This window comes from Microtus oregoni, unplaced genomic scaffold (genome assembly GCF_018167655.1).
Source record: "Microtus oregoni isolate MIOR12 unplaced genomic scaffold, Mior012 000007F_ref0000211, whole genome shotgun sequence".
NCBI classification, from domain to species: Eukaryota; Metazoa; Chordata; class Mammalia; order Rodentia; family Cricetidae; genus Microtus; species Microtus oregoni.
The window spans coordinates 8,205,703-8,230,278 of NW_024543066.1; the positions used below are offsets into that span (position 1 = coordinate 8,205,703).

Here is a 24,576-nt window from a genome sequence, read left to right on the forward strand (position 1 = left end):
AAGTAACTGATTTGAGGGTTTTGAAAGCATCTGTCACTCTTTGGTACACGTCTTGTAGGAAGTCATCTTCTCCATCTTACCACTTAATGAAACCATTCAGGCAAAAGACAGCAATAAACTGCCAATCACTCACACTAGCAGTCATGGGCTTAATTGGGGGCTTTAAGTGAAGCTCTTCCCTGATTCCTCCATGAAGTTTTCTTAACACTGGCCCTGCATCCTTCTTTGCATGATGTACTTTCTTTACAATCACTGAAATGTTCTTTCATCATGGAATCCTGGTTCTCTGTCAATAGCTTCACATATGTTTGCCAACAGGCACAATACACATGCCACTGACCCAGCTGGTCTGGTTGTGGAAGCAGGAGGAGCAAGAGTTCAGGGTCACCTTCATCCACACAAGAGTTCAAGGACAGTCTTGGGTACATAGTGTGTTCAAGGTTAGCTTGAATTCATGAAACTTTCTCACAAAATAAATAACCAAAAAGCACAGACTTCTGTGTCTTGGGATGTTTTCCTGTTTTCTCCAGAGTTATATGCCACATAAATGGGTGTAACCAGTCTGAACATCCACTCTGATCCTTGGTGAGTGGAAATGAGTCTTCTTATTGCCAAATGACTGCCTTATATTTTGCTGTGGATCATTTAAGGCTTCTTTCCACTGAATTGCATTTTCCATATAATTGCATAGATACATTAGACTAGATGAAAATCTATTTCCGTTTTCTGCTGTAAGTGTATGTTCTCATGTGTGTTTCCTGCCTAGGTTAATTATATCAATATTATACAAAGCCTTTCAGAATCGACCTATAGACTAAGTAAGAATGCTTCAGATATACTAATTAGGAGAATGTAAACACTACACAATAATATAACAATAGTCAGCATAATTTAATTCAAAGAAGATACAGAATAGGGGTTAATGAGGAATAGGAGAGGGCAAGGCAGATGTTATACTCTAAACAATGGGGAGTTAAGTTAGAACTAAGATAAATAAAAGAAATAAAGATCTCATAAAAATAATACCATGAAAGACCTCAAATAGCAACAGCAAAGCAAATGCTCATATTGATCTTTTATAAATTAGAATTTAGGACAGGCAGTATAATAGACTAAAAGAAACAGAAGTGGCCTAACTCAGAATCGGCAGAACAATTCAGTAAGCTATATACAAAGATAAAAGCAGTCTATCTGCCACACAGCAGTGTTTACAAGGATGAGAAAAGACACAATATAGTTATCTGCCTTTGTGGCAAGAGGGGTTTCAGGCCCTGAGTTAGTATTCAAGTTGCTTCCTCATGTCCTCTCACATACATATGTGTGTGATACATTTTATAAAAACTGGGTTTAGTAAGGATAGCTATGGGTAAGACTTTTGATATGCAAATTGAGGTTCAGTTTATATATGCAAAGTTTTTATTTATTCCTAAGCGTTATTCTGTTCTTACTTCTCAAAACTTTCATTGTATTAGTGTGGATCATCTTCGCTTTCATGTCATTTCAACCTCTTTCCCTCTCGTCTTTTACTTCATTATCCTTATCTAACAGACATTGAATCCAGTTGTCCAAATGCACATAGCAGTTTGCTTAAATGTCTTATTTGTCTTCTTTAGTGAGTCTTAGAAAATGTTTCTTTGACTCTTTTCCTCTTTGAATGCTTGATAACTTCTCACTAAATACCATTTTAGCTTTTGGGCATTTTCCCCTAATTTTTATTAAATCTTTGTATCCTTCTCCCCACTATCTCTTTCTGGCTCATGTCTCTTCATTTTGATTTTTAATATGTGTTTATAGAATGTACATCTACATCTACTCTTATCAGTAGAAAGAGGCAGGTAGATGGGATTCTAAATTTTGATTATTTTAGAATTGTTGTACAACAGTGCTATTTTCAATTCTGTGTTTGTTTCATGGAGGAATGGGATATGTGATGAGCGGCTTCTCACCTGCAGTACTCTCTTACATTCTCCTGCCGTCTCATGACCAGGAATTTTCCTACTCCTGGCCAAGGCCAAGGACGTTCTCTTCCTTCAGTACCATGAACGCCTCCTTTTCTAATGACTAACATTTTGGGCAGTAGTTAGGATAAAATGTTTGGTATGTGTTATAATTTTCTGCCATTTCTTTGAGGTTAGTAGTATTTCCCAAAGAGGAGAGCATCACTGATAAATTATCTCACATTTCCTGTTCCCTCAAAAGCCAAAGTCCACTGAAGTCCTCAGTTTTAAGCCCTGTGGCTTTATGTTTCTAACCATCAGTGCTAAGAAGCACCATGACCCGGAGCTGCATTTAGCACTGCAGCATTTGCTCTGTTTGGACCCTCTTTGTTTCTGTGCTTTATCTAGTGTCATTTCAGCAGTACCTTCATAGATACCTGCTAATGGCAAAGGACCAGCAACAGATTTACTGAAATTCAATGTACATATTGGTGGTAGTTTGAATGAGAATGGCCCTATTAGGCTCATCGATTTGAATGCGGATCCAGGTGTGGAACTCTCAGCTACCTCTCCAACACCATATATACCTGCATGGTGTCATGTCTCCTGCTGTGATGACAATGGACTAACCATCTGAAACTGTAAGTCGGCCCCAAATACATGCTTTCTTTTATAAGAGTTGCCATGATCATGGTATCTCTTCCTAGCAATAGAACACTGACATACAATCGAACACAAAATCATACACAGAAGTTTTAAATATACATTATTTTGTACAGCTTATAAAGGTGAAATTCTGTGTGCCAAAAGCGTTATTTTTTATGACAGGAAGCTAATTCCCTCCTTATTTAGAGAAAGTTTGTACGCAATAGTTGAAATATGGTTAACTGCTACTAGCTTAGGGGCCAATCCAAACTAAATGAGAAACTGTTTTTCAAAAAATAATTCCATATTTGTTATATAACATCAGTAAATCTTAGAAAGCTTAAATTATGATTAAATCATTCACGATGAAACTTCAAAATATATTATTGCTTAATATTATGGTATAGTACTGGTTCCTATATAAAACTATATATTATATAAGCCTATATTATATATGTATATATATATATATGTTCAATGACTAGAAGAAATGGAGATAAAGGGAGAAAGAGAAACACACATGGTAAAAAATGTAGAAAGGCAGAGAGACACCATGATAAAGACTGTTAGAATTTCTGCCTGTAGCCACTGAAGTATAGACCAAAACTCAATTATTCTGTGCATAAAAAGGAATGAGAGGGTATTATCAAACAACAGGCTATGACTAGAAAAAAGGCTTACAAGAGTTTAAATGGGAAAAATAGAAGCTGATAACTGAGGGACATTCATAATGAAATGCTATGTATAATGTATGTTTATTTTTCTTACTTTCCAGTGAAATTTGGAGTGGCATCTTTACTCTCTTTTAGCTTTGAAAAGTGGATTTTTCATTCAATGGAATAAAAAATGGAATCAAATTCTGCTTTAGAAGATAATTTTTGGACGAAACAAAGCATCAACAGGAAATTGTTTCACAAAATAGGTCAGATACGTTCCTTTTTCATTGAATATATTCCATTAAAGTCCTTTTAAAGAATTTTCTTTTGTTTTAATATACTCTTCTTTACCCATGAGCTCATCCTATTTTTACATAGATGGCACTGGGGAGAGTGACTACAAGGTTACTATCACACACAGTATTCCACTGCTCCTTGTTGCAAGAAGGAAGTCTCTGTCTTTATCTGGATACCCACTGCTCAGTCTTTAAGGCCCAACAGATCACTCAAAGTTCACAGAGAATGCCCTGGTGAATATCAATTAGCAAAACATATTGATCAAACACGAATGTGAGAGACTAACTTATGGGGAGGAGGGAAATGCATAGGGGAGGGAGGGAAGTGAGGAATGTGAGTGGTAAGCAGGTCGTGCATGTAAAATTGTCTGAAACTAAATTTAATTACACATTAAGTAAAAACAAAATCAACCAATAATATTGGTTGAATTAATTATTAAAGTCTTGTTTCAGATTGTCCCTTGCAAGTTCATTACCTGAAGTTAACTAAAGGTCAGATACAGGGCTCACAGATGATGAGCATATACTACACTCCAAATTAAGGCATCTACTGAGCGTTCTTTTCCCACCACACTTTCTATGCTGACTTTTCAAAAGGTTTTGAACAACTGGACAATTATCTCACTTACTTTTGCATTAAGTATCTTCAAATATTTAGTAGCCAAACCACTGAAAAGTAGTGATTTATGTGCATCTCTCTTTTATCATTTAAATAAAAACCCAAACACATTGTAGCTAGTCCTTGTTACAATGTTTACCATGTTACATTTTCAATTTAGTGTTGTTTAGAACTATGAATTGAAATAATGTTTAGGTCATTCAATTTTCTACTTCTTGTATATAACACTTAGAAATTTGTTCTCAGTCTTACCAATGAAAAGCAGTGTGTGCTACCAATCAATTATTATTTAAAATTGCACTTATTCATTATTTCATCATAAAGTCGTTTGGCATGTAGTGCATTGTGATATAACAGTTTCATACCTGTAATATGCCTTTCACGGGGTAGTTTTCTGCTCTGTGACTTTAACAGCTTCATGAAGACTAACTAAATTTCGTTACGTTGCAATTTTGTATTCTTCAGCAACCGATAAGAGAAGCATTGCACATCTTACTGCTCTTTGGTTAATTATGTGAAGACATTTGCAACCTGTTCTTCAACATTCTGCTTCCCTTAATGACCTCCATTCCCCTAAAGGATGGGTGTAGGTAGCTAGGCAACTGCAAGAGACATTTTCTTGAAGATTTTGCCTTTAGTGAAGACCTCATCACTTCCTGGAAAGTTTCCTCCCAGGAGAAATATTCTGAAGTGAGGGTAAGGGTCTCCTCACTATCTGGATTACTTTCCACATGCATAGGACTCACAGGGCAACTTTCAATGTAAACTCAGCAGCTAGGCAAATTTTTGGCCTGTGAAGAACCAAACCCCAGACATAGAACTGTTCTCATTGGTTACATGGAATGACGTTGACAAGAGTCACTCACTGGAATATTCCAGTAAGTAGATTTCAGCTTGTGAGTAACTAAGGGAAATTTTCATAAAAGCATTCTCCGACAACAACAGAGACCAACATCGTCATCAAAGCGCTCCCCAAATAGGTCAGCACCACGGAGAGGGTTTCCTCATTGAGCACACATGTTTACAGCAATCCTACACAAAGGTCTCAGGCAAGTGAGTCGGGGTCCTTGACCTTGGGTTCCATAAACTGCACCTGCTCGCATTTGGCCATCTCCTCCTCAAGGACTGCCACAATTGCCATTTTCTCCTCATTTTGCTTAGTCTTGGCTTCTGATCCCCTTCCGTGATCCCCTTTTCTCTCTGTGGGGAGGCCTTTTAAAGTTGGGCCTCTGCAACATCTAAGCATCAAACTGGAGTATTTCTCACACAGTTTTATTCACCACCCCTACCACACCGAACTGGGTACAATTAATGAGGGTAAAGGAATAGCAGCCCCAGAAAATGGAGAAAACAAGTATCTGAGTCTCTTTATAGAGCTACAAAATATTGATGGCAAGTGTCAGTTTTTCACTCATTGGGAAATTCTCACGTTCAAGTGAGCATCCAGCAGTCACCGGACCTAAGTCCAGTGTAGCAGACAGGGATAAGGGAAGAGGACCTTGAAGTCCCTTCAATTTTCAGGATATATGTACAGTGTCCCACTGCCATAATGACTCTACAGAGAATAAGGACAGTCTTACTGTGCTACCACAAAGTCTCAAAAACATTTTAAAACCCTTATATTGCTTCTTGACTATGTATAAAGTGCATAATTCCTTCATAGCCATCATTATGCATTATGGTTGCACAATATTTTGGTAAGAGAGTATGAGGTAGTGGCATCAAAAGAAATGGTACTATATTGACCACAATTCTGGGATTCTGCCTCTGTAACTTTCTAATTCCATATTTACATTTCCCTTACCACTCAGAGAAACTCAGAAATTTCAGCAATGTGGCAAATACGTAGCCATCACCAGTTATCGTGCCTCGTATCCCACGCAATTACCTTGTGAAGTCTGTCATCTCCATCATGATCATGCACATCTTCTTGGCAAGAACGATGATGTCATTGCTTGTGTCATCCCATATCTCGATCTCAGCATCCAACTTGCTCTTCACCTTTTTGAAATCAGCCACTTGCTCGGCAATTTTCTCCTTTTCTGCCTCAGGCAGTTGAGTCATCTTGGCCTGAAACGTGATAATTCAATTTAAAATCACTCCTCTGCCAAGGCAGCATCTTAGGAAAAAGCATTCGCTACAGAACATTTATACAAATACTTCATTTAACATCAAGATACCTAAAGTTTAAGTCACCCAATCTGAAACTTCCTATTGGATTCAAATGGAAAAACCTACACAATTTTAAATATTTGCTCTCAAGCTATACAGTTACATTTGAGGTAAGAAAGCTTGACACTGGTATCTGATATTTTAATTCTCCTGTATAAAATAGCCTGCTACTATTCTTCTAGTATGTCAAAATTTTAAATTGATTATAAACGAATCTGAAGTATCACACTTGTTTAAATGCAAATTCTTAATTTACTTTTAATTGTATTAATAGAACACTTCAAAAGTTAAAGTTAAACAAAATCTACTTGAAATGACACTATGTCTACTTATGTGTGTGTATATATATGTATATATATATACACACAAACATATAGACCCTTAAGCAATGTATGTACATTTATAAACAATTGCATGTGCTTATTTAAAATTATAGATGATATATAAATATATCTAATCTATTCAAAACATTCAGATCCAAGTTAGCATATACACTGTGCCCATGGAAGAATAAGAGTGAAGGGCAGGATTTATGAAGGGCATCCTCCCTCATTAGCATACCAGATCCAAAGGTGCTGCTCAAGCAGCAAACATTATCTGCTTTGGAATGATAGCACTCCGTGGCTATGTTACAATCTTAACAGCATGCAAATTGAATCTTCCCATTGCATCTGAAATGAGGCTTTGGTAGGAAACCATGCAAACTCAAACACCACTGAACTCTCAACCTCAGCTCCTGGAATTTCTTAGTTTTGTCAAGTAGAAGAGAGAGAGAGAGAGAGGGAGAGAGAGAGAGAGAGAGAGAGAGAGAGAGAGAGAGAGAGAGAAAGAGAGAATCCTGAAATGAAAATGGTTTGATATTTCAAAGATCATAAAATCTCATGAAGCTGTCCATGCAATTATATTGTTAAATAGTTAGGTCTACGTCCAATCCTGGCAACACACACATACACACAAATGCATTCACATACAAATACACACTCAAATATAACACATAGAGACATATGTATGGACACAGGCATGCACACAGATACATCCATGGACACATACACATACATACATATTAACACACACTAGAATATCAGATATTTTCTAGTAGTAGGTATATGTAGGTGGAAAAGGACGTATTTTGAAAAAGACAAAACATGAATGTTGAAGTTTCTTATTAGAGTATTTACATAGAAAATATGATATCTATATGTGTTTCTGGATCCTAGGGAATGAGCACCTATTAATGGGAAAGAAATATCAGGGAATTTTGTGATTTCCTAAATATTAGGTTCAAATAGTAAAAACATTTCTCATTGGATCAATACTGTATAATAACAAAATATTCTTAGCTAAATTAAATAAAGAAATTAGGCCGGTTGTGATGGGACACAACTTTAGTCCCAGCACTCAAGAGGCAAAGGCAGAAGTCTCTAGTAGTTTGAGGCCACCCTGGTCTACCTAGTGTGTTCTTGGCTAGCAAGAGATACATAAAGAACCCATGTCTTTTAAAAAATTAAAATAATGGTAAGTAGAAAATACAAAAAAATACAAATCAATACAAATACAAATCTGTCATTTACTTTTAGTTTCTTATTAGCCTAACCTTTGATCTCCACTTAATGCCATTAAGACTCACAGGTTTAGGATATTTTGTTTGACCTCTACTATAAGGCTGTCTGGTGTGGTTTCCTTAAAATTCCTTAGCATCAGCCTTACCTGTATTAAGCGTTCAACAAAAGACATATTCCTTATTCAAAAGAAAACTTATCTATGTTATATTCATATTTCCAGCACATTTTTATTTTTCATTTAATTTCCTTTAAAGACTAAGGTTAAATTTCCTGGAACTAGAATTTTTTTAAAGATGTATTTTATTTTTAATTATGCATGTGTATTTGTGTACGTGGAGAGGGTGCAGGGGGTGTTTATGTGTGGATGTGTTTAAGCACATATGTGACAGTGGCTGTAAGGGACAGAGGTTAAAGTCCCCACGGAGCTGTTATGACTGACATTTGAAAACTGAACTCATGTCTTCCTCAGAAACCGTGCCTGCTCTTCATCGCTGAGCCATCTCCTCAGCCCAGAGGCTAGATTTTTAATTATTGTGCTATACAATTTTGCTTTCTTAGCAACCAAAAGTAGTTTCTCCCCCCTCTGTTTTCTCTCTTAGGAAATGTGTCCCACACAGAGTGTTAAAAGCCAAGCAGCTTTTCCTACTGCTGGCATATGGCAAGGGACATAAACGAAGACACAGTTCACTACTACCAGAATCAAAAGTAATAACAAGCATGTTAAGTAAATTGTAAGCTATCAACCTGTTAAACGAGCTTGGAAATAGAAATAGGTTTTCTCCATCTTGAATACTGGTCATTATTTTTCTCTTCTCGTAAAATGTTTATACATTCAAGTACTAATAACCGTGAATAGATTCAGCAGAGGCATCTGTGTATAACCTATATCTGAGAGGTAAGAGAGGTAATGATTCTGTGGTGTTGGCTGTGCTGGATATATTGTTGTTGTTATTACTATTATTATTATTTGCCAGCTTGACACAAGCTAGAGTCATTTGGGAAGAGGTGCTCTCAACTGAGAAAATGTCTCTATCTGATTGACTTGTGGGTAAATCTGTGAAGCATTTTCTTGATTAAGGATTAATGTGAGAAGGCCCGGCACTCAGGGAATACTGCAGGAGCTCCTGACCTGTATAAGAAAGCAGACTCTGAGATTTCTGTCCGGTGCTCCAATGTGGGTCTCTGTCTCTGTCTCCTTTCATTGCCTGATGAAGGTTAATATTCAGGAGGATGCCTATATGTTTTTCTTTGGGTTCTCCTTATTTAGCTTCTCCAGGATCACTAATTATAGGCTCAATGTCCCTTGTTTATGGCTAGAAACCAAATATGAGTGAGTACATCCCATGTTCCTCTTTTTGGGTCTGGCTTACCTCACTCAGGATAGTGTTTTCTATTTCCATCCATTTGCATGCAAAATTCACAAAGTCCTTGTTTTTTACTGCTGAGTAGTACTCTAATATGTATATATTCTATACTTTCTTCATCCATTCTTCCATTTCAAGGTCCAAATCAGGAACAGAAGGAGAGAGAGCACGAGCAAGGAACTCAGGACCGCGAGGGGTGCACCCACACACTGAGACAATGGGGATGTTCTATCGGGAACTCACCAAAACCAGCTGGCCTGGGTCTGAAAAAGCCTGGGATAAAACCGGACTCCCTGAATGTAGCGGACAATGAGGACTACTGAGAACTCAAGAACAATGGCAATGGGTTTTTGATCCTACTGCACGTACTGGCTTTGTGGGAGCCTAGGCAGTTTGGATGCTCACCTTACTAGACCTAGATGGAGGTGTGTGGTCCTTGGACTTCTCACAGGGCAGGGAACCCTGATTGCTCTTTGGGCTGATGAGGGAGGAAAATTTGATTGGGGAGGGGGAGGGAAATGGGAGGCGGTGGCTGGGAAGAGACAGAAATCTTTAATAAATAAATAAATAAATAATTTTTTTAAAAAAGCCTCACTACAGATAAAAAAAGAAAAAGAAAGCAGACTGAGCGATACGTAAGGGGCAAGCCACCAAAGCAGCACTGCTCCAAAGACTCTGCTTCAGTACCTGCCTCTAGGTTCTGGCCCTCCTTGAGTTTCTGCCCCTGACCTCCCTCAGGGATGGGCTGCCAACAAGTATATAATAAAATTAACCCTTTCCTCCCCAAGCAGCTTTTACCCGTGGTGTGTTATCATAGCAATAGTAACGACAAGATGCCGGTAACCAGAATAATCCATAGTGCGGAGTCGATAGCAGAATATTAGTGAAAATTATTCACTAATGACATAATAAAATATTAAGGTGGGGATGTGGACAAGGGTGTCCTAAGTTCTATTCTTATGGGTGTCATTGATCTCCTATATGATCTCCAGAAAGTCCTTAATCCCCTTAAGTAAGTTTCCCCAAACAAAATGACAGTAACTACAACTTCCTCCCTCCTCCTGAGGGAGCCCAGTGGATAATTGCACACCATGGCAATGGTAAGTGTCACAGACAGGAAACTCATAGGTTACATCTGACATACTCTCAGTTCACACGGCGAGTTACAACCAAATGACTTTCGGCTCTGACAAGAGAATGGTCAGAGGTTGAACCAGAGTTTGTGAAATTGAGTTTCTGGAGGATTCTAGTTTTTCTGTGTACAGGAAAGAAACAATAATGGATGATTAAATTACTGTCTGACACTTTAACTGAAGGGTTTAAGTGGATCTATGAATAATTTATTAAATATCATCAATCAATTTCAATCACTAGCAAAATTTAAAAGTAAAATCCAAGAGAATACTTGATGTTGAGGATTCTAGATTTTTTTAAAAAAAATGCTTTTTGAATTATTTTGTACAAGGTATGAAATAAACAGGAATGATGCTTAAGACAATTGAGGTCAAGTAGCAATTCTGACATATATAGACAGGTATCTAAAGGTCTAGGCTCAGTGTCTACAAAAAAAGAATTCTGATGCAAATAGCTTTGTAGTTTCGTGCCATATGAATGATACTGCATTGTTGATGGAGGAAGGTCATTGGCTAATAAAGGCACTGCCCTGGCCCATTTTATTGGTTAGAGGATAGGTGGGAGGAGTAAACAGAACAAAATGCTGGGAGGAAGAGGAAGTGAGCTCAGAGGCTCGAAAGCTCTCCTCTCAGCAGCAGATGCCTGAGAGAGACGCCATGCCCTGCTCCCGGGATGAAGCTCGACCCAGGATGGACTAGGCTAGAATCTTCCCGGTAAGACCGTTGCTCACCGATTATTAGAGATGGATTGATCGGGATATCAGAATTAGCCAGTAAGGGCTAGGGCAGAAGGGCCAAGCAGTGATTAAATGAATACAGTTTGTGTGTTGTTATTTCAGAGCATAAGCTAGCCGGGCAGGCGGCCGGGGTGCTGGGAACGAAGCCCTGCCGCCCCATTACTACACATTGTGTATCGACTTGGGGGCTTAAAACCAAATACGATGAAAATAATTGTCAGTGACTTGTGCCAAACTCTCGGTAGGCACTGTTTCTTTATTTGAGGTCCTATCTTCATAAAAGCCACATTAGGTAAGTACTAGGGTTATTCCAATTTACTCGTGGGGAAAATAAATATCTCTAAGAGGACTAAGCAATGTAATAAGAGTCTAGTGTCGGACAATGTTTGAACCAGGATTCAAACCATAAAGCGTAGCCAGGAATTCTTCTTCTATTACCATGGCAACAAACATGAGCAATGTCACCCAAAATGCACCAAAACATCCACACTGTCCATGGAGGTATTCTCCAGCACATGCTCTTCACAGAATCAGTTTTCCCTCTGCAGTCTCCACCGCTTCCTTCTTTCCTAGACTGCGTTGAGTGTCACATACTTAGAAATATTTAATCACAGAATAAGAAAGAGGAAACCAAGCCAAACAAATCTACATATTTGATTGACGTTTCTCAGAATAAGTTTTCCATATGGGCTAGAAACCTCAGGAAATGCAAACCTTGCTTTTCTTTATTATTCTGTTCTGCTAAGGACAGCCATCATGTCCCTGTCATCTGTCACATTTCCTTGTGTGTCCATCTCATCCTATGTATTTCCAGCTCTACTTTCTGGCGTTAGTTTCCTCTTTCACTGAAATGTTTACTTCAATTTTACAATTCTTAACATTTATTTAACAGTATAATATAGGAAAATATTTAGGTAATAAATTTATCATTGGAACTGTTTTAATTATTTATTTTATGTTTTGGAAATTAAATTACAACAATCTCCCCTTCCCTCTTCTCCCTTCAACACATTGTGTATATCCCTCTGTGTTCTTTTTCAAATTGATGGCTTTTTCTTTCACTCACTATTACTACCTATGTGTGTGTGTGTGTGTGTGTGTGTGTGTGTGTGTATACAACCTGCTCAGTCTTTAGAATATTACTCTCATGTGTGTTCCAGCACGGATCATTTGATATCAGAATACCAGTTGGTGTCTTATTACATGGGGTGACTGACTATTTCTCTGGAATTATTTTCACAATTAGAGAAAATCTATGACCCTAGCAACAGAACCAATAATACACATGACTGATGCCCTGTAAGCCTTTAACTATCTTTATCTAATGATCTCCTAGAAAGACATTCAGTATCTAGATTTCTGAACCCATAGATAAATAACCATGAATTCACAATCTATGAACTTGTATTTGCTGTTCCATGTTGAGAACTCATATCTGATCTGCTACTAAGTAATGCACATATTTATGTTCTGCTTGTTGACCTGCATTGATGGTACTCCACTGTGTACACAGGACAATACTCTGCTGTGCAAACAGGCTAGCATTTCACTGTGTAAATGGAATGGTACCCCACTGTGTAAACCGGACAGCACTACCCTTGGTTAACTGCAGTGTTCCAATATCTTACATATACAAGCAAGTGCTTCAGGATGTAAACAGGCCAGTTCTCCATTGTGTAAAAAGGATAGTGCCCCTCTCCAAACTGGGTGGTATTTCATTTTGTAAACTGGATGGCATTGGACTGTGTAAACAAGCAGGGACTTCACTACTTCACTGTGTAGACAGGCGGGTATTCCACTGGATAACTGGACAGTATTCCACTCTGTAAACAGACATCCTTTGTTTTGTGTTTCTCACGGTTTTGAAGATATCACATTTTTCTCTTTGATGGGCAATGAGTAATTTTAGTTCTTTCTTTAGCAATATATCTTCTAGCGTTTCTTCTGTGTATATAAACAGATGTGAAACTCGAGTGTCACAAGGCAATTAGTAATCTTTCTCTCATTTCTTTTTCTTACATCCACACTCTCCTTGCCTCCAGCTAAGCAATTCTGCTCGTTGTTACATATAAACATCTTCAGGTGCCGGGCAGTGGTGGCGCATGCCTTTAATCCCAGCACTCGGGAGGCAGAGACAGGCGGATCTCTGTGAGTTCGAGACCAGCCTGGTCTACAAAGGGAGTTCCAGGACAGGCTCCAAAGCTACAGAGAAACCCTGTCTCGAAAAACCAAAAAAAAAAAAAAAAAAAACCATCTTCAGGTATATCTCATTTAGTATTTTCTTATCCTCTTCTCTCTCTCTCTCTCTCTCTCTCTCTCTCTCTCTCTCTCTTTTTTTTGGTTTTTTGAGACAGGGTTTCTCCGTAGCTTTTGGTTCCTGTCCTGGAACTAGCTCTTGTAGACCAGGCTGGCCTCAAACTCACAGAGATCCACCTGCCTCTGCCTCCCGAGTGCTGGGATTAAAGGCGTGCACCACCACCGCCCAGCTCTTATCCTCTTCTCCTTCTTCACCTTTATTTGACTAAGTTCTATCATCTTTCTAGGCCTAATTGAACAGTACATAGCACTTTCTTTTGCTTCCCATCTATGTAGAACTTAGATTTCCCTACCTACCAATTCTTTGCTTGTAGATGTTTATGGTGTTCTTTGTTATAACCTAATCATTAATGAAGACAAAAATACAACTTCCTAAAGCAAAGTCTTTAAAGAAAGAACCACCGTTAACAATAGCTTTTTCTATTCTTTTGATTTTTTCATATTCTTCCTTAGAATATAAGTTCTCTGAAAATAAGAGCATAATTGATAATAAATAACTTCAATTAGGGGAGTTATTAATATGACTATTTGCAAGCTAGCTTGTCCTGGTAGAACAAGCCATAATCTCAGTCACTTGACAGGACAATAAAGGAGGATCATAAGTCTAGGGTTGTTCTAGGCTATACAATAAATTCAAAGTCAATTAGATAACTTAGTAAGACCTTGATTTTTGAATAAAACTAATATAAAAATATGGGATGCTAGAGAAATAGTTGAGTGGTAGTTTAGTTCAAATGCATGAGAACCCGAATTCAATTTCAAATAGATAAAATCAACAATCCAAGACCTAAAGAAGCATATGTCCACAATATTACAAGTACAGATTTTTATACTTTTCTGTGTGGCTTACACTGTAGCCTAATATAAAGCTTCTACAAACAGGAGGATTTCAAATGTGTTTTCTTGATTTTTTTTTCCTGTCCACTTGGATATTTTATTCTTCATTATACTCATCATTTCTATATAAAATGCTTTCTTGCTGGATGATTTTATTACACCTGTGGAAGGTAAGGAAAGAGCTGGGAGAGAGCTTCTTGATTAGTGTGCTTGATGTCCAATCAGGACTGGAATTCAGATCCCAGCATCCACTTGTCAGGCCGGATGCTGCAAAATGCCTATTACTCTAGCTCCAAACCATCCTACGCCCTCTATTGACATGCTTATACAAACAGAAATGGGTACATCTCCCCAAACAGACGCACAAATAAAATAAATAAATAAATAAATAACCATTTAAAAATGAAAGATAAGGGGAAGATGTCATAGTAGGAAAAACGTAGGAATTGTCATATAGATCTTCACTCAACCTTAATGTCAACTAGTGTGACTCATATAGAAACTTAACCATTCTAAATCTCAGTGTATTGAGCAATAATTAACTCACAAATGAGTTTTGTTCAGATGAAAGCTATGTGCATGCATAGAGACAATAGTACCAGAAGTATGAAGGTCTTTGGTAAGTGGTGCTTACCGACAGAACACAGAAGATATTTAAACTAGCCTAAAAGACTTTAAAAATCTTTGGAGGAACGGACGGCACACTGTTCACTTGTCCCACCTCACAGAGCCAAGATGCACACCAAAGTCAAACTGAGCAAATGAGTCCCACAATCACAAAGATGACAGAAATACTAAGTTTGATATACTCACCCAATTACCAACAAGACACACTGATATATTTCACACACTGAACAATTAAGAACCTGTATGTCCCAGAGAGGTCAATGATCTTAAAATATTACTAAGCAGGATAGGAGAATATGTGATATTTAATTTTAAATATAAGCCATTCTATTTTTATTACTTTTTTTCCTTAACTATAAACATTTTTATGGACAATTAATTCCTAGGTACATCTCATGACTTTATAGTCGCCTATCCAAGAAACACAGATTTTGAATTTTATTAATTGAAATATACAATTTAAATGATCATAGTATGTTAAAGTATAGTAATATACATGTCACAACCATGGAAATTATGTCCATAGAGGTCAAGTGTAAATCCCTCTCTTGTTAAAAAACATGGCCTTTCAAATATTCAAGTATTTTTACTTTCTATAAAACAGTTATTAGTGAAGACAGTTTGTATCTAGCTTTCAGGGAAATATAAAATTCACAAAACACATTTGGGCTATAGATGTAGAGACTGAATACAGGCTGGATATCACACAATGTTAGGAGATGATTATTGAGTTTATTCAATATGATGGCATCCATAGTGTTTGGACTTGACTATAATAATATTATGATGTGAAAAGCTACAATGTTTTAAATTACTTTGAAGTCTTTCAGAAAAACCCCAAACAGTGGAACCATTATATTTCACTTCCAAAACCAATTATCAGGGCATGGAGAATAAATCCTGGCAAATAGTATTCTTAAATGGATGCTATACTACATGCATTACAATCTTGGTGAATTTAGTAGCATGAGGCAATTACTAATGCCCCGATCAGCTTCTCTGGGGAAACAGGAATACTGTATTTGTCTTCCTAAGAAAGCCAAGTCCAGACTATCTCAGTACAACAATGACCTCATCAGATATGACTAGCTATGGTATTTTCTTTTTAATTTTTGAAGCTATCTATATCTTTCGCACTTTTAAAATCTTTTTCTTATCTCTCTTAATAACAGACATGCACTCCTCTCTGAGGCACTCTGTTATGGTTTTGGCAATTGCTAGCTATTAGGCAATTCTTCATGTCCCCTCTCCTTTCTTGCTATATGACAGTCTGGACTCAATACTAGGGAACTGAGAGAACTGAGAGGAGGGTTTTCAATCTGTTTTCCACAAGATGGCTTTTGTTCCATGAAAACAATCATCAGATGCTGTTAACTGTACCTTTTCTCTCATTTTCTTTTTTTTTAACAGTTTTTCATTTCTAGATACTTCTTCAAAAGTATCTTTCTTATCCTTGTAATCGACATCAGGGTTCCTTGAGCGTTACCACTTGTGTCTCAATCCCCTCATAAAGTGACTTCCAACTGCTCAATCCTGGCTGACCCAGAATATGGTCCTTCGTGCAGGGTGCAATGTTTACTCTGCAAGGAGTCTAAAACTATTCTATAAATTTCATAATATATATATATATATATATATTATTTACTTTTATTTAATACACAACAAAAGTACATTAAAAACTTTACACCTTATCTAAATACCTACACATTAATTATTTGGACGCTAGCTGTTGCAATTTGGAAACTAATTTAGATGCAATTGCATTGTACTTCCCGAAGTCATTATTGCAGGGTGTTGATAGTTGCCTATGCCATGCAAACAGAGAGTATATAAATTTTTGAGCAATTCAATAAATAAATATTGGGAAGACTGTAAATGAGTCAAACAAGCTCTAGGAACCCACTCATTACAGCATGTAACTCAAATCAAATTCTCTTCCACTCCACAGATAAGTTTAGATACCTGAATTTCATGCCCCAGTTTACAGTAAATTGGTTGGAAGTAGACAGGGGACGTGTTGGTATGAGCACAAGGACAGAAAAATGAAACAGGAGATGGAACTGGAGGATACTGGAGATCTGCAAGTTTATACATGAGCTTTCCCGCGTATAGCAGCTCACCCCCACCCAGCGCTCTATTTCAGCACAGTGTGGAGTTTCATCAGAATTGAGGCCATGAACCACCTTCAGTGCACTCCTCCAGCATGAAGTGATGTCTGCTGCACAAAGTTCTCTACTGTCACCCAGGCTGACAAAGAGCCTGCAAGAGTCCTGGGCAGAAGATGCACACTTTATATATTTAGGATTTCAAATTATTCAAGGAAGGGAGCATGAACGACAAGTTGGAAACAAATTCCACTAATCACTTTATTCATGTAAGTCATGAAAAACTATATAAATACTGTCCCACTAAAATAGGCAAAATTTAAAAAAGTTTTAGATGGCTACTATTTCTAAACACATTTTCTTTGTGTTTTTACATATTAAATACCTGTAGACATTCACATCTGTCTTTGAGGGTTATATGTTATGTACATGATTATGTAACATAAAGTTCATATAGATTATGAGGTATCTAAAAATTTGCATGGTATACTATCTATTTACCAAGTTATGGGTTTTAAAATGTAACATAAAATAGCTTATGCTATTGTGGAAATTACAGAAACATTATTTCTTGGTGATTCTGCTCAACCAATAATTATTGATGCATCTGTTCATTTGTGACCTAACTTCCACAGTTAGTTCAAGTTTTCATAGTTTGATAATTAAATAAATTTAAATAAAACTGATTTCTTATAGTGAAAATTTTGAAATCATTCATGAACTTTGCACACATTGTACTGAAACTACCTCTGTAGTCATTTTTTTTATTTCTACCTTTCTGTTCTTACTATCACATACATTTCACTTGATATTAATATTTGACAGTTAGATGCCATCAGGATAATTCAATATTTAAAATGGCTTTAAGATTATCTATGTCTATCAGTTGTGTATTTGGCAAAAATCCATCAAAGTATTTAGGGGCAAGATAAAGAATCTCAAGAAGTTAAGTGAAAACAAAATTTCAGCCTCTCTGACTTTATCAAGGTTGTAGAATAGAGATAAAAGTGTGGCTTCTAATATTCTGGGTATATTTGAAGCATGCATCATGCAAATGAACGAGTGGCCCATTGTACAGCTAAAACCACAAACAATGGTTTCTTTAGTTGTTAACAATTGCTGCAGCCAATGGGTACTTCCAAAGCCATGATCATACAGATGGCCCTGGTGGAACTCACTGAGTCACAAAACAAAATGATTTAGATATGAAATTGTAAAGGATCTTTATGTGGAGTCTGGGGGACTGGAAGATACAAAGGTAATAGAGGTAATAAGGGTCATTATACATGGGTACATGTATAAAATCATGTAAGAAAAGTCACTCAATTAAACATTAAATATTGGATTGTACTGTCAGATAAAATACTAATGAGCCTAAACTTAAGAATAAATAGCAAACATTAATTTTTTAAAGTAAGACAATGCATAAAGAATGATGCTAGAAGAAATCAAAAATCATTACTTTAAGCAAGTAATGTTAGCCTTAGCACATCTCAAAACTCTATCAATAAAAAATACTTAAAAGGACTGTCTGACAGGAAAGAAATATTAATTTTGAAATGTGGATTTTTTATTTTATTCATTGTGATTAATGTAATGCTTGTGATAGAGAAAAAAAAATGATGAGTGGATATGGGGGGGGGGAAGAAGCGGGTAGACAAAGAAAAGGTGCATCATGACTGGGAAGGTACCAGGTAGAACCTAGTTAATATTTGTGGGTTTAGCTGTACAATGGGCCACTCATTCATTTGCATGATGCATGCTTCAGATATACCTAGAAAATATCAGCGCTTGTCTACATGATGAGCGAATGGTGGAACACTGTGGATTTAGAGCACGGACTAATATTCTACATCATCTTCTGTGATGTTTGTTTTAATGTCCAAGGATAAATGAAAGTGGACATGAGAGTCTCTAGACTGTTATGTATTTTATGACAGTTCAAGCAGTTTTCATAGATACAAATTTAAGTGCTGAGTTACTATATATATATGCATACTATATATATATACTTATCAATAAATACTCATGCTACCAATAATTGTCTGAAGAAATGTCCCAAGGCTTGATAAAAATCTAAAATTTACTTCTTTCTCCATTACATCTCAATTAAAGAACCTCTCTCTCTCTCTATGTGACATGTGGGTAATTCAATTCCAGTTTTTATACTTCTGTGAAGTTATTCTAGATGCAAAAGTCTGCTCTCCATATTCCTTGAGTTCCATATGGGCAAATTCAATCAATCATGGTTGAAAATATTTATAAATAATCACAACTTGACTGAAATGCACAGGCTCTTTTTCTCTTGTCAAAACTACCTGAGCACTATATAAAACTGACTATATATTTTTAGCTCATTACATGTTAGCAACGTTCATAGACAAAGAGAATAGAGGATACAGTAGCCATCCTGCCACTGTGCTGTTATTTTACACAGAACATACAAACTTCTGTAAATCTATGTATCCACAGTTTTCTTGAAATCTATCTGCACACATATCTGGAAAAATAACTATCTACATCAAATTTCTGGCACAGTTACTGCCTCAGACTCAAAACACTTAAAAAAAATCCCTTTGTGGATATGAGATACAATAAAATACTTGGCTGAAAGAAAAACATACAGCAACAGCAACAACAGTACTCTAAATTTGTCCATATGGCCAGAGCATGAGAGAAAATTAAATAAACAAAACATAATTCTTCCTGTCTGCTGGACGTGAATTCAGAGAGGCAGACATCTGGGCCAGAGCAGTGCTTAGCAGCAGACAAGAGTTCCTCAAGTGAAATCCCTTTAGGGACTGGAAATGAGCTCCTCGACAGAAGCAGCAGCAGTTGATGAGAGGTTTAACTTAGGCGGAGACAGCACACAGATGAAGCTTTGTCTCCGGGTGAGCACCAAAGGGAAATAAACCTAAGTCTCCAATTCGTTAGGCTCTCCAAAGTAAAACTCCAGGCTACTTGGAGCAAGCTCTCAGAAAGATGCACACCGTTTCAAACACAGCCTGTGTGCAAACACCGCACAAACAAAATCTATGGTAATTTTTTTTTTTTTTTTTTTTTTTTGCCTAAGGTTCCCAAGCAGGAGATTTCACAGGCTATGAACAGTGTTTTCTGGGTTTTCATTTTTTTGGAGTAGAATACACAATATGTTTGCAAATCATTCTATCTTACACACGGGAGAATGTAAAAGACATCTACAAAAAGGAAAATATGAAAAGGAAGATAAAATCCTCATCACCTAAAAACTTACGAGCTACCAACATCTCCACAACATGACATAATTCAGTTAACAGTCCCATGAGATGTCTTTATCACATAGAGTGTGACTGACATACTCTCTATCGTATTCTACTGAGTAGAGACCAGAGATCCTGCTCAATATTCCATGCACTATTCAGGCCCCATTCCAACAGCTATGCCAACCACGTGAATGGTTAGAAGTCCCTCCTCACAGATGTGCTTTGTGCAGAGATGCTGAACCCTAGCGCAGAATGACCTCAGGGTCTCTGCAGATTGTACAGGCAAAACTCACTGGTGTGCTTGTCTGACTCTTGATATTTGTCTTGCTTTCAACCCTTATCAAGGAAATGATAAGCAACAGAGCTCTAATGGGGAGTTCTAAGCTATCACACAGGATCGCTGAAGCTATTCTGCAATTCAAATACTTTATCATCCAGGATATGGCTTAGTAATTTGTATCTAAACTTCAAGATGTTAGATCAATTAATTTTAGTGCTCTTCTTAATTTTAATAAAAAGTAATTTTAGTCAGTCTGAATGGAAAATAACAGCTATTATTAAAGGAGAGAAAACATACCTTTTCTTCATATAAGGGCTTTACTAACATATGCCCTTTGAATATTCAGTAAGGGTATACAATTTTATATTAATTCAATTATATACATATATATATACATATATAGTGTATATGTGTTTTGCACACATGTGTATATGTACACCACACGTGTGCTCAGGGAACCAGGAGAGGATGTCAGATCCTATACAACTGGAGTTACAAATGTTGTGAGCTGTCACGTAGGTTCTGGGAAGAAACTCTAGGTCCTGTGAAAAAGTAGCCAGTGATCTGGTGATATTGACCACTGAGCCATCTCTAGATTCCAGAGTATTTTTTTAAGCTGGTAAATTTAAATGGACTAGCAAAAAGATAAGTAAAACTGACTCAGGAGAGAGAATTTAAATCAATCTGAATAGCCCATGTCACCTAAATACCCCCTATTCTACTGACTGTCATAAAATCTGCTTGCCTTCTCTGCCACTTTGCTTCTCTCTGTATCCTAAGAGATGACATTGACATTTGATCCCTAGAAAACCCTTCTTATTACTCGGATGAATTCTGAAATTTGTGTACAATGTACTCCTATGCATCAAAATGTAAATGTAAATAAATGTCCCAGTATAAATAAGCAAAAGTAATCCAAGACATTGATTTGGGCAAAGGGTTCTTAAGCATGAATATCAAAGCACTGGCAACAAAGATAAAAAAAAAAAACTGCAGCAAGTTAAAAGATTCCACATAGCAAAGGAGAAAATAAGAGACAGCTCACAGTTTGCAAGAAAATATTTGCCAACAATACATATGATAAAGGATTAACAATTGTAGGAACAAAAAGCTCAAAAGAAAAAATTCGAAGGACTTAAATATTTCCCAGGAGAACACAAACAAGTAGCCAAGAGGTACATGGAAATTTTATATCAAGAAGTACCAAAAAATTCATGACTTTTGGCCCTCAACTGAATTCTGACAAGCTAAGCTACCACCTTACCCTGTTAGAATGACAGCCATCAGAAAGTTGAGAGTATATTGGCGGTAGTGTGAGGAACAAAACCCATAGGTACTATTAAGTGGATTCTAAACTAAGGAAGTAAGCAATAAAAGAAAACAATAAGGGATTTCCTCAGTAAATTAAGAACAGTGTTAATATGTCATATATCAGTTTCACTTCTGAGTATTCATCTATAATAATTAAAATCTATTTACCCATGAGCTGTCTACTTTTCCACGTTTACTCGTACCATTTTCTATAAATCCAGAGGGATGAGATCAAGTGTACATTACCAAATAAATGGTTAAAGAAAATGCAACATTTGTACTTATACAATGGAATGCTATTTAAAAGACGTAAATTCTGTCACCTGAAATAAAATTGACCACAGCAAAATAAACTAGTACAGAAATTCCACATAATCCTGATTTAATGTAAAGTCTAAAAGAGGAGCTCTCCCAGAAACAAACACTCTTCACTATTGGTGTGGAGGATCAGTGGGTGAGAACAGGGAAGATGATACTGACCAAAGAAAAGTTTCAATTAGAAAGTAACTATAACCGTGTGTGTGTGTGTGTGTGTGTGTGTGTGTGTGTGTGTGTAGAATAGTTTGTACTTAAATTAAGCACTTTGTATTTCAAAATTGTCAAGAAAATATTTTTAAAATACACACAAAAATAAATACTGAGTGACAGGTCTGTTAAAAAAATAGAGTTAATCATCCCACTCTGTAAATGTATACATGAAAACACTGCATTGGATCCCTATGTGTGTAAAGACTTAACTATTTTACAATTGAAGAAATAATGCTGCAGATTTGTGTGTCTTACATAGCGAGGAATAAGAAGGCACCTGAAGGGTTTGGCCAAGTGGCAGAGTAGTTACTGTCAGTGTTCCCTGGCAGAAGTTGCCACCAGTCACTCTTTACTTTAGAGTAGTGTCCTAGCAATGTAAAATGAGATTTATCAGTCTCATGTAAACTGTTAGGAAGAAAGACCTGCTTGCAGTGTGGAACTGGAAATGGGAGTTCCTTGGAAACAAGACACCCCAGGAACTTTTCCTTACCAGCTGTGTGCAATTTTTCTTGTGGTTGTGGCCAAATGCCTGTTAAGAAACAGCTCAGAATGGGAAAGACCATTTTGATTTCCAGGTGAGTTAATAAAGTCTATCATAGCGGTCAAAACATGTGTGGCTGGAATCTGCAACTTTCTGCCTTCAGCCAAGAGACAAAGAGCAGACAGGAAGTAGGATTCTTAAGTAATCTTAAAGCCTGTCCCCGTTACCCAATTCCTCCAGCAGTACTCTACCTCCTAAAGGTATTCCAGAACCTTCCAAAAAAGAACCACCTGCTTAGCACAAATGGGGGCCATTCAAGCCAGTATATCAGTCTTCATAGATCACAAGATAGATGCGTACCACACCATAGCCTAACACTCTAAATGTGAGAGAACTCAGACCAGTGTGATTTCTTAGATTAATAGCTTAGGGAATCAAACTCCAAATTATTAACTCAGAGTCCAAACTTCAGTCTGAAAAATTCTACACTAACAATGAATGTGATGATGGGACATGAAAATATTTATGTTGCATGGTTGAAAGAGACCCCTTAGATATGAGATTCCTCAAATGCTGGGCCTATATACAACCCTATTGAAGAATTATTAGTTACTGATGGGAAGAGAATGGGTGCTGAGGAAGCATGACCCTCAAAGGTAGAGAAATGTTTGAGAGGAAGTCAAATGCCTAAATAACTGAGGTAAAATGAGGGGGTTCTGGAAAGAAACCAACATGTGGAGTGTAGAAGCAGGAACAATATCTAAAGCTCTCTCACCCAGGGCAGTGATGGACTGAATTTAATGTTAACAACAAAAATGACACTCAGACCCAGATTCAGTTTTTCTAAGTATGGTGGTTGTTTTGGGCTTTTGCTGCTGTGAAGTAACACCATGATCACAGAAACTCTTATAAAGAAAGGGGTGTCTCACGGTTTCAGAGGTTCAGTCAATTATTATCATAACAGGGAGCATGGTGGGTGTAAGCAGATGTGTTGCTGGGGTGATAGCTGTGAGTCCTATATCTTGCAGGCAACAGGAAGTTTACTGAGATATGGTTGGTATCCTGAGAATAGGAAACCTCAGAGCCCACACTTGCAGTGATACACATCCTCTAACAAAGCCACACCTCCTAATAGTGCCACTCCCTATGAGATGATGTGGGCCAATTACATTCAAACTACCACAGTGGTAAATATTAGATCTCTTTGTAAAAATCATGTTGGTTTAAGGTAGAGAATGGGAGATAAAAATAAAAGAACAAGACAATGTCAGAACCTGATGCAGGAATGCAGGTGATAAATGCCAGTTGCTGAACTAAAGAGGTGACCAGAATGTCCTTAATGCTCCCCTGAGTATGAATGAACTTTCAGTAATTCCTCACTGGACTCCAGGACTCTCTATCATCCCCTTTGTTAGAACACTTGCTTTGTAACATTTGAACAGTAAATTATTTCTTTGCCTCTTTAAGAAACAAATATTTTTGAAAGCATCTTGCCCATTTTATAGCCTATAAATGGTTTTTTCTATAATTCTTACCAAATTGTTCATTTGAAATCCAGTCAAGCTAGGTTCTCTCCTGTTTCCCCCGAAGATGAGGAGCCTACCTTCAGAAGGCATATTTCATCATGGAAAGAGAATTCACCACAAAAGAAATTAACTATTGCTGGTAGTCAAAATAATTAGCAAGGTTAATGACTTTCAATTCCTATAATTTAACCTCTGGAAAATC

At 37.1% G+C, this 24,576-nt stretch overlaps 1 protein-coding gene across 1 annotated transcript in view; it reads right to left on the minus strand.

Annotated features, from left to right (window-relative positions):
• Ctnna3 (catenin alpha 3) overlaps window positions 1-24,576 on the minus strand; it is a 1,347,523-nt gene that overhangs the window by 107,028 nt on the left and 1,215,919 nt on the right. Inside the window, exon 15 of the mRNA XM_041655198.1 lies at window positions 6,042-6,223. Within this exon, the coding sequence (XP_041511132.1) occupies window positions 6,042-6,223 (182 nt within the window). The remainder of the gene's footprint in view (window positions 1-6,041; window positions 6,224-24,576) is intronic.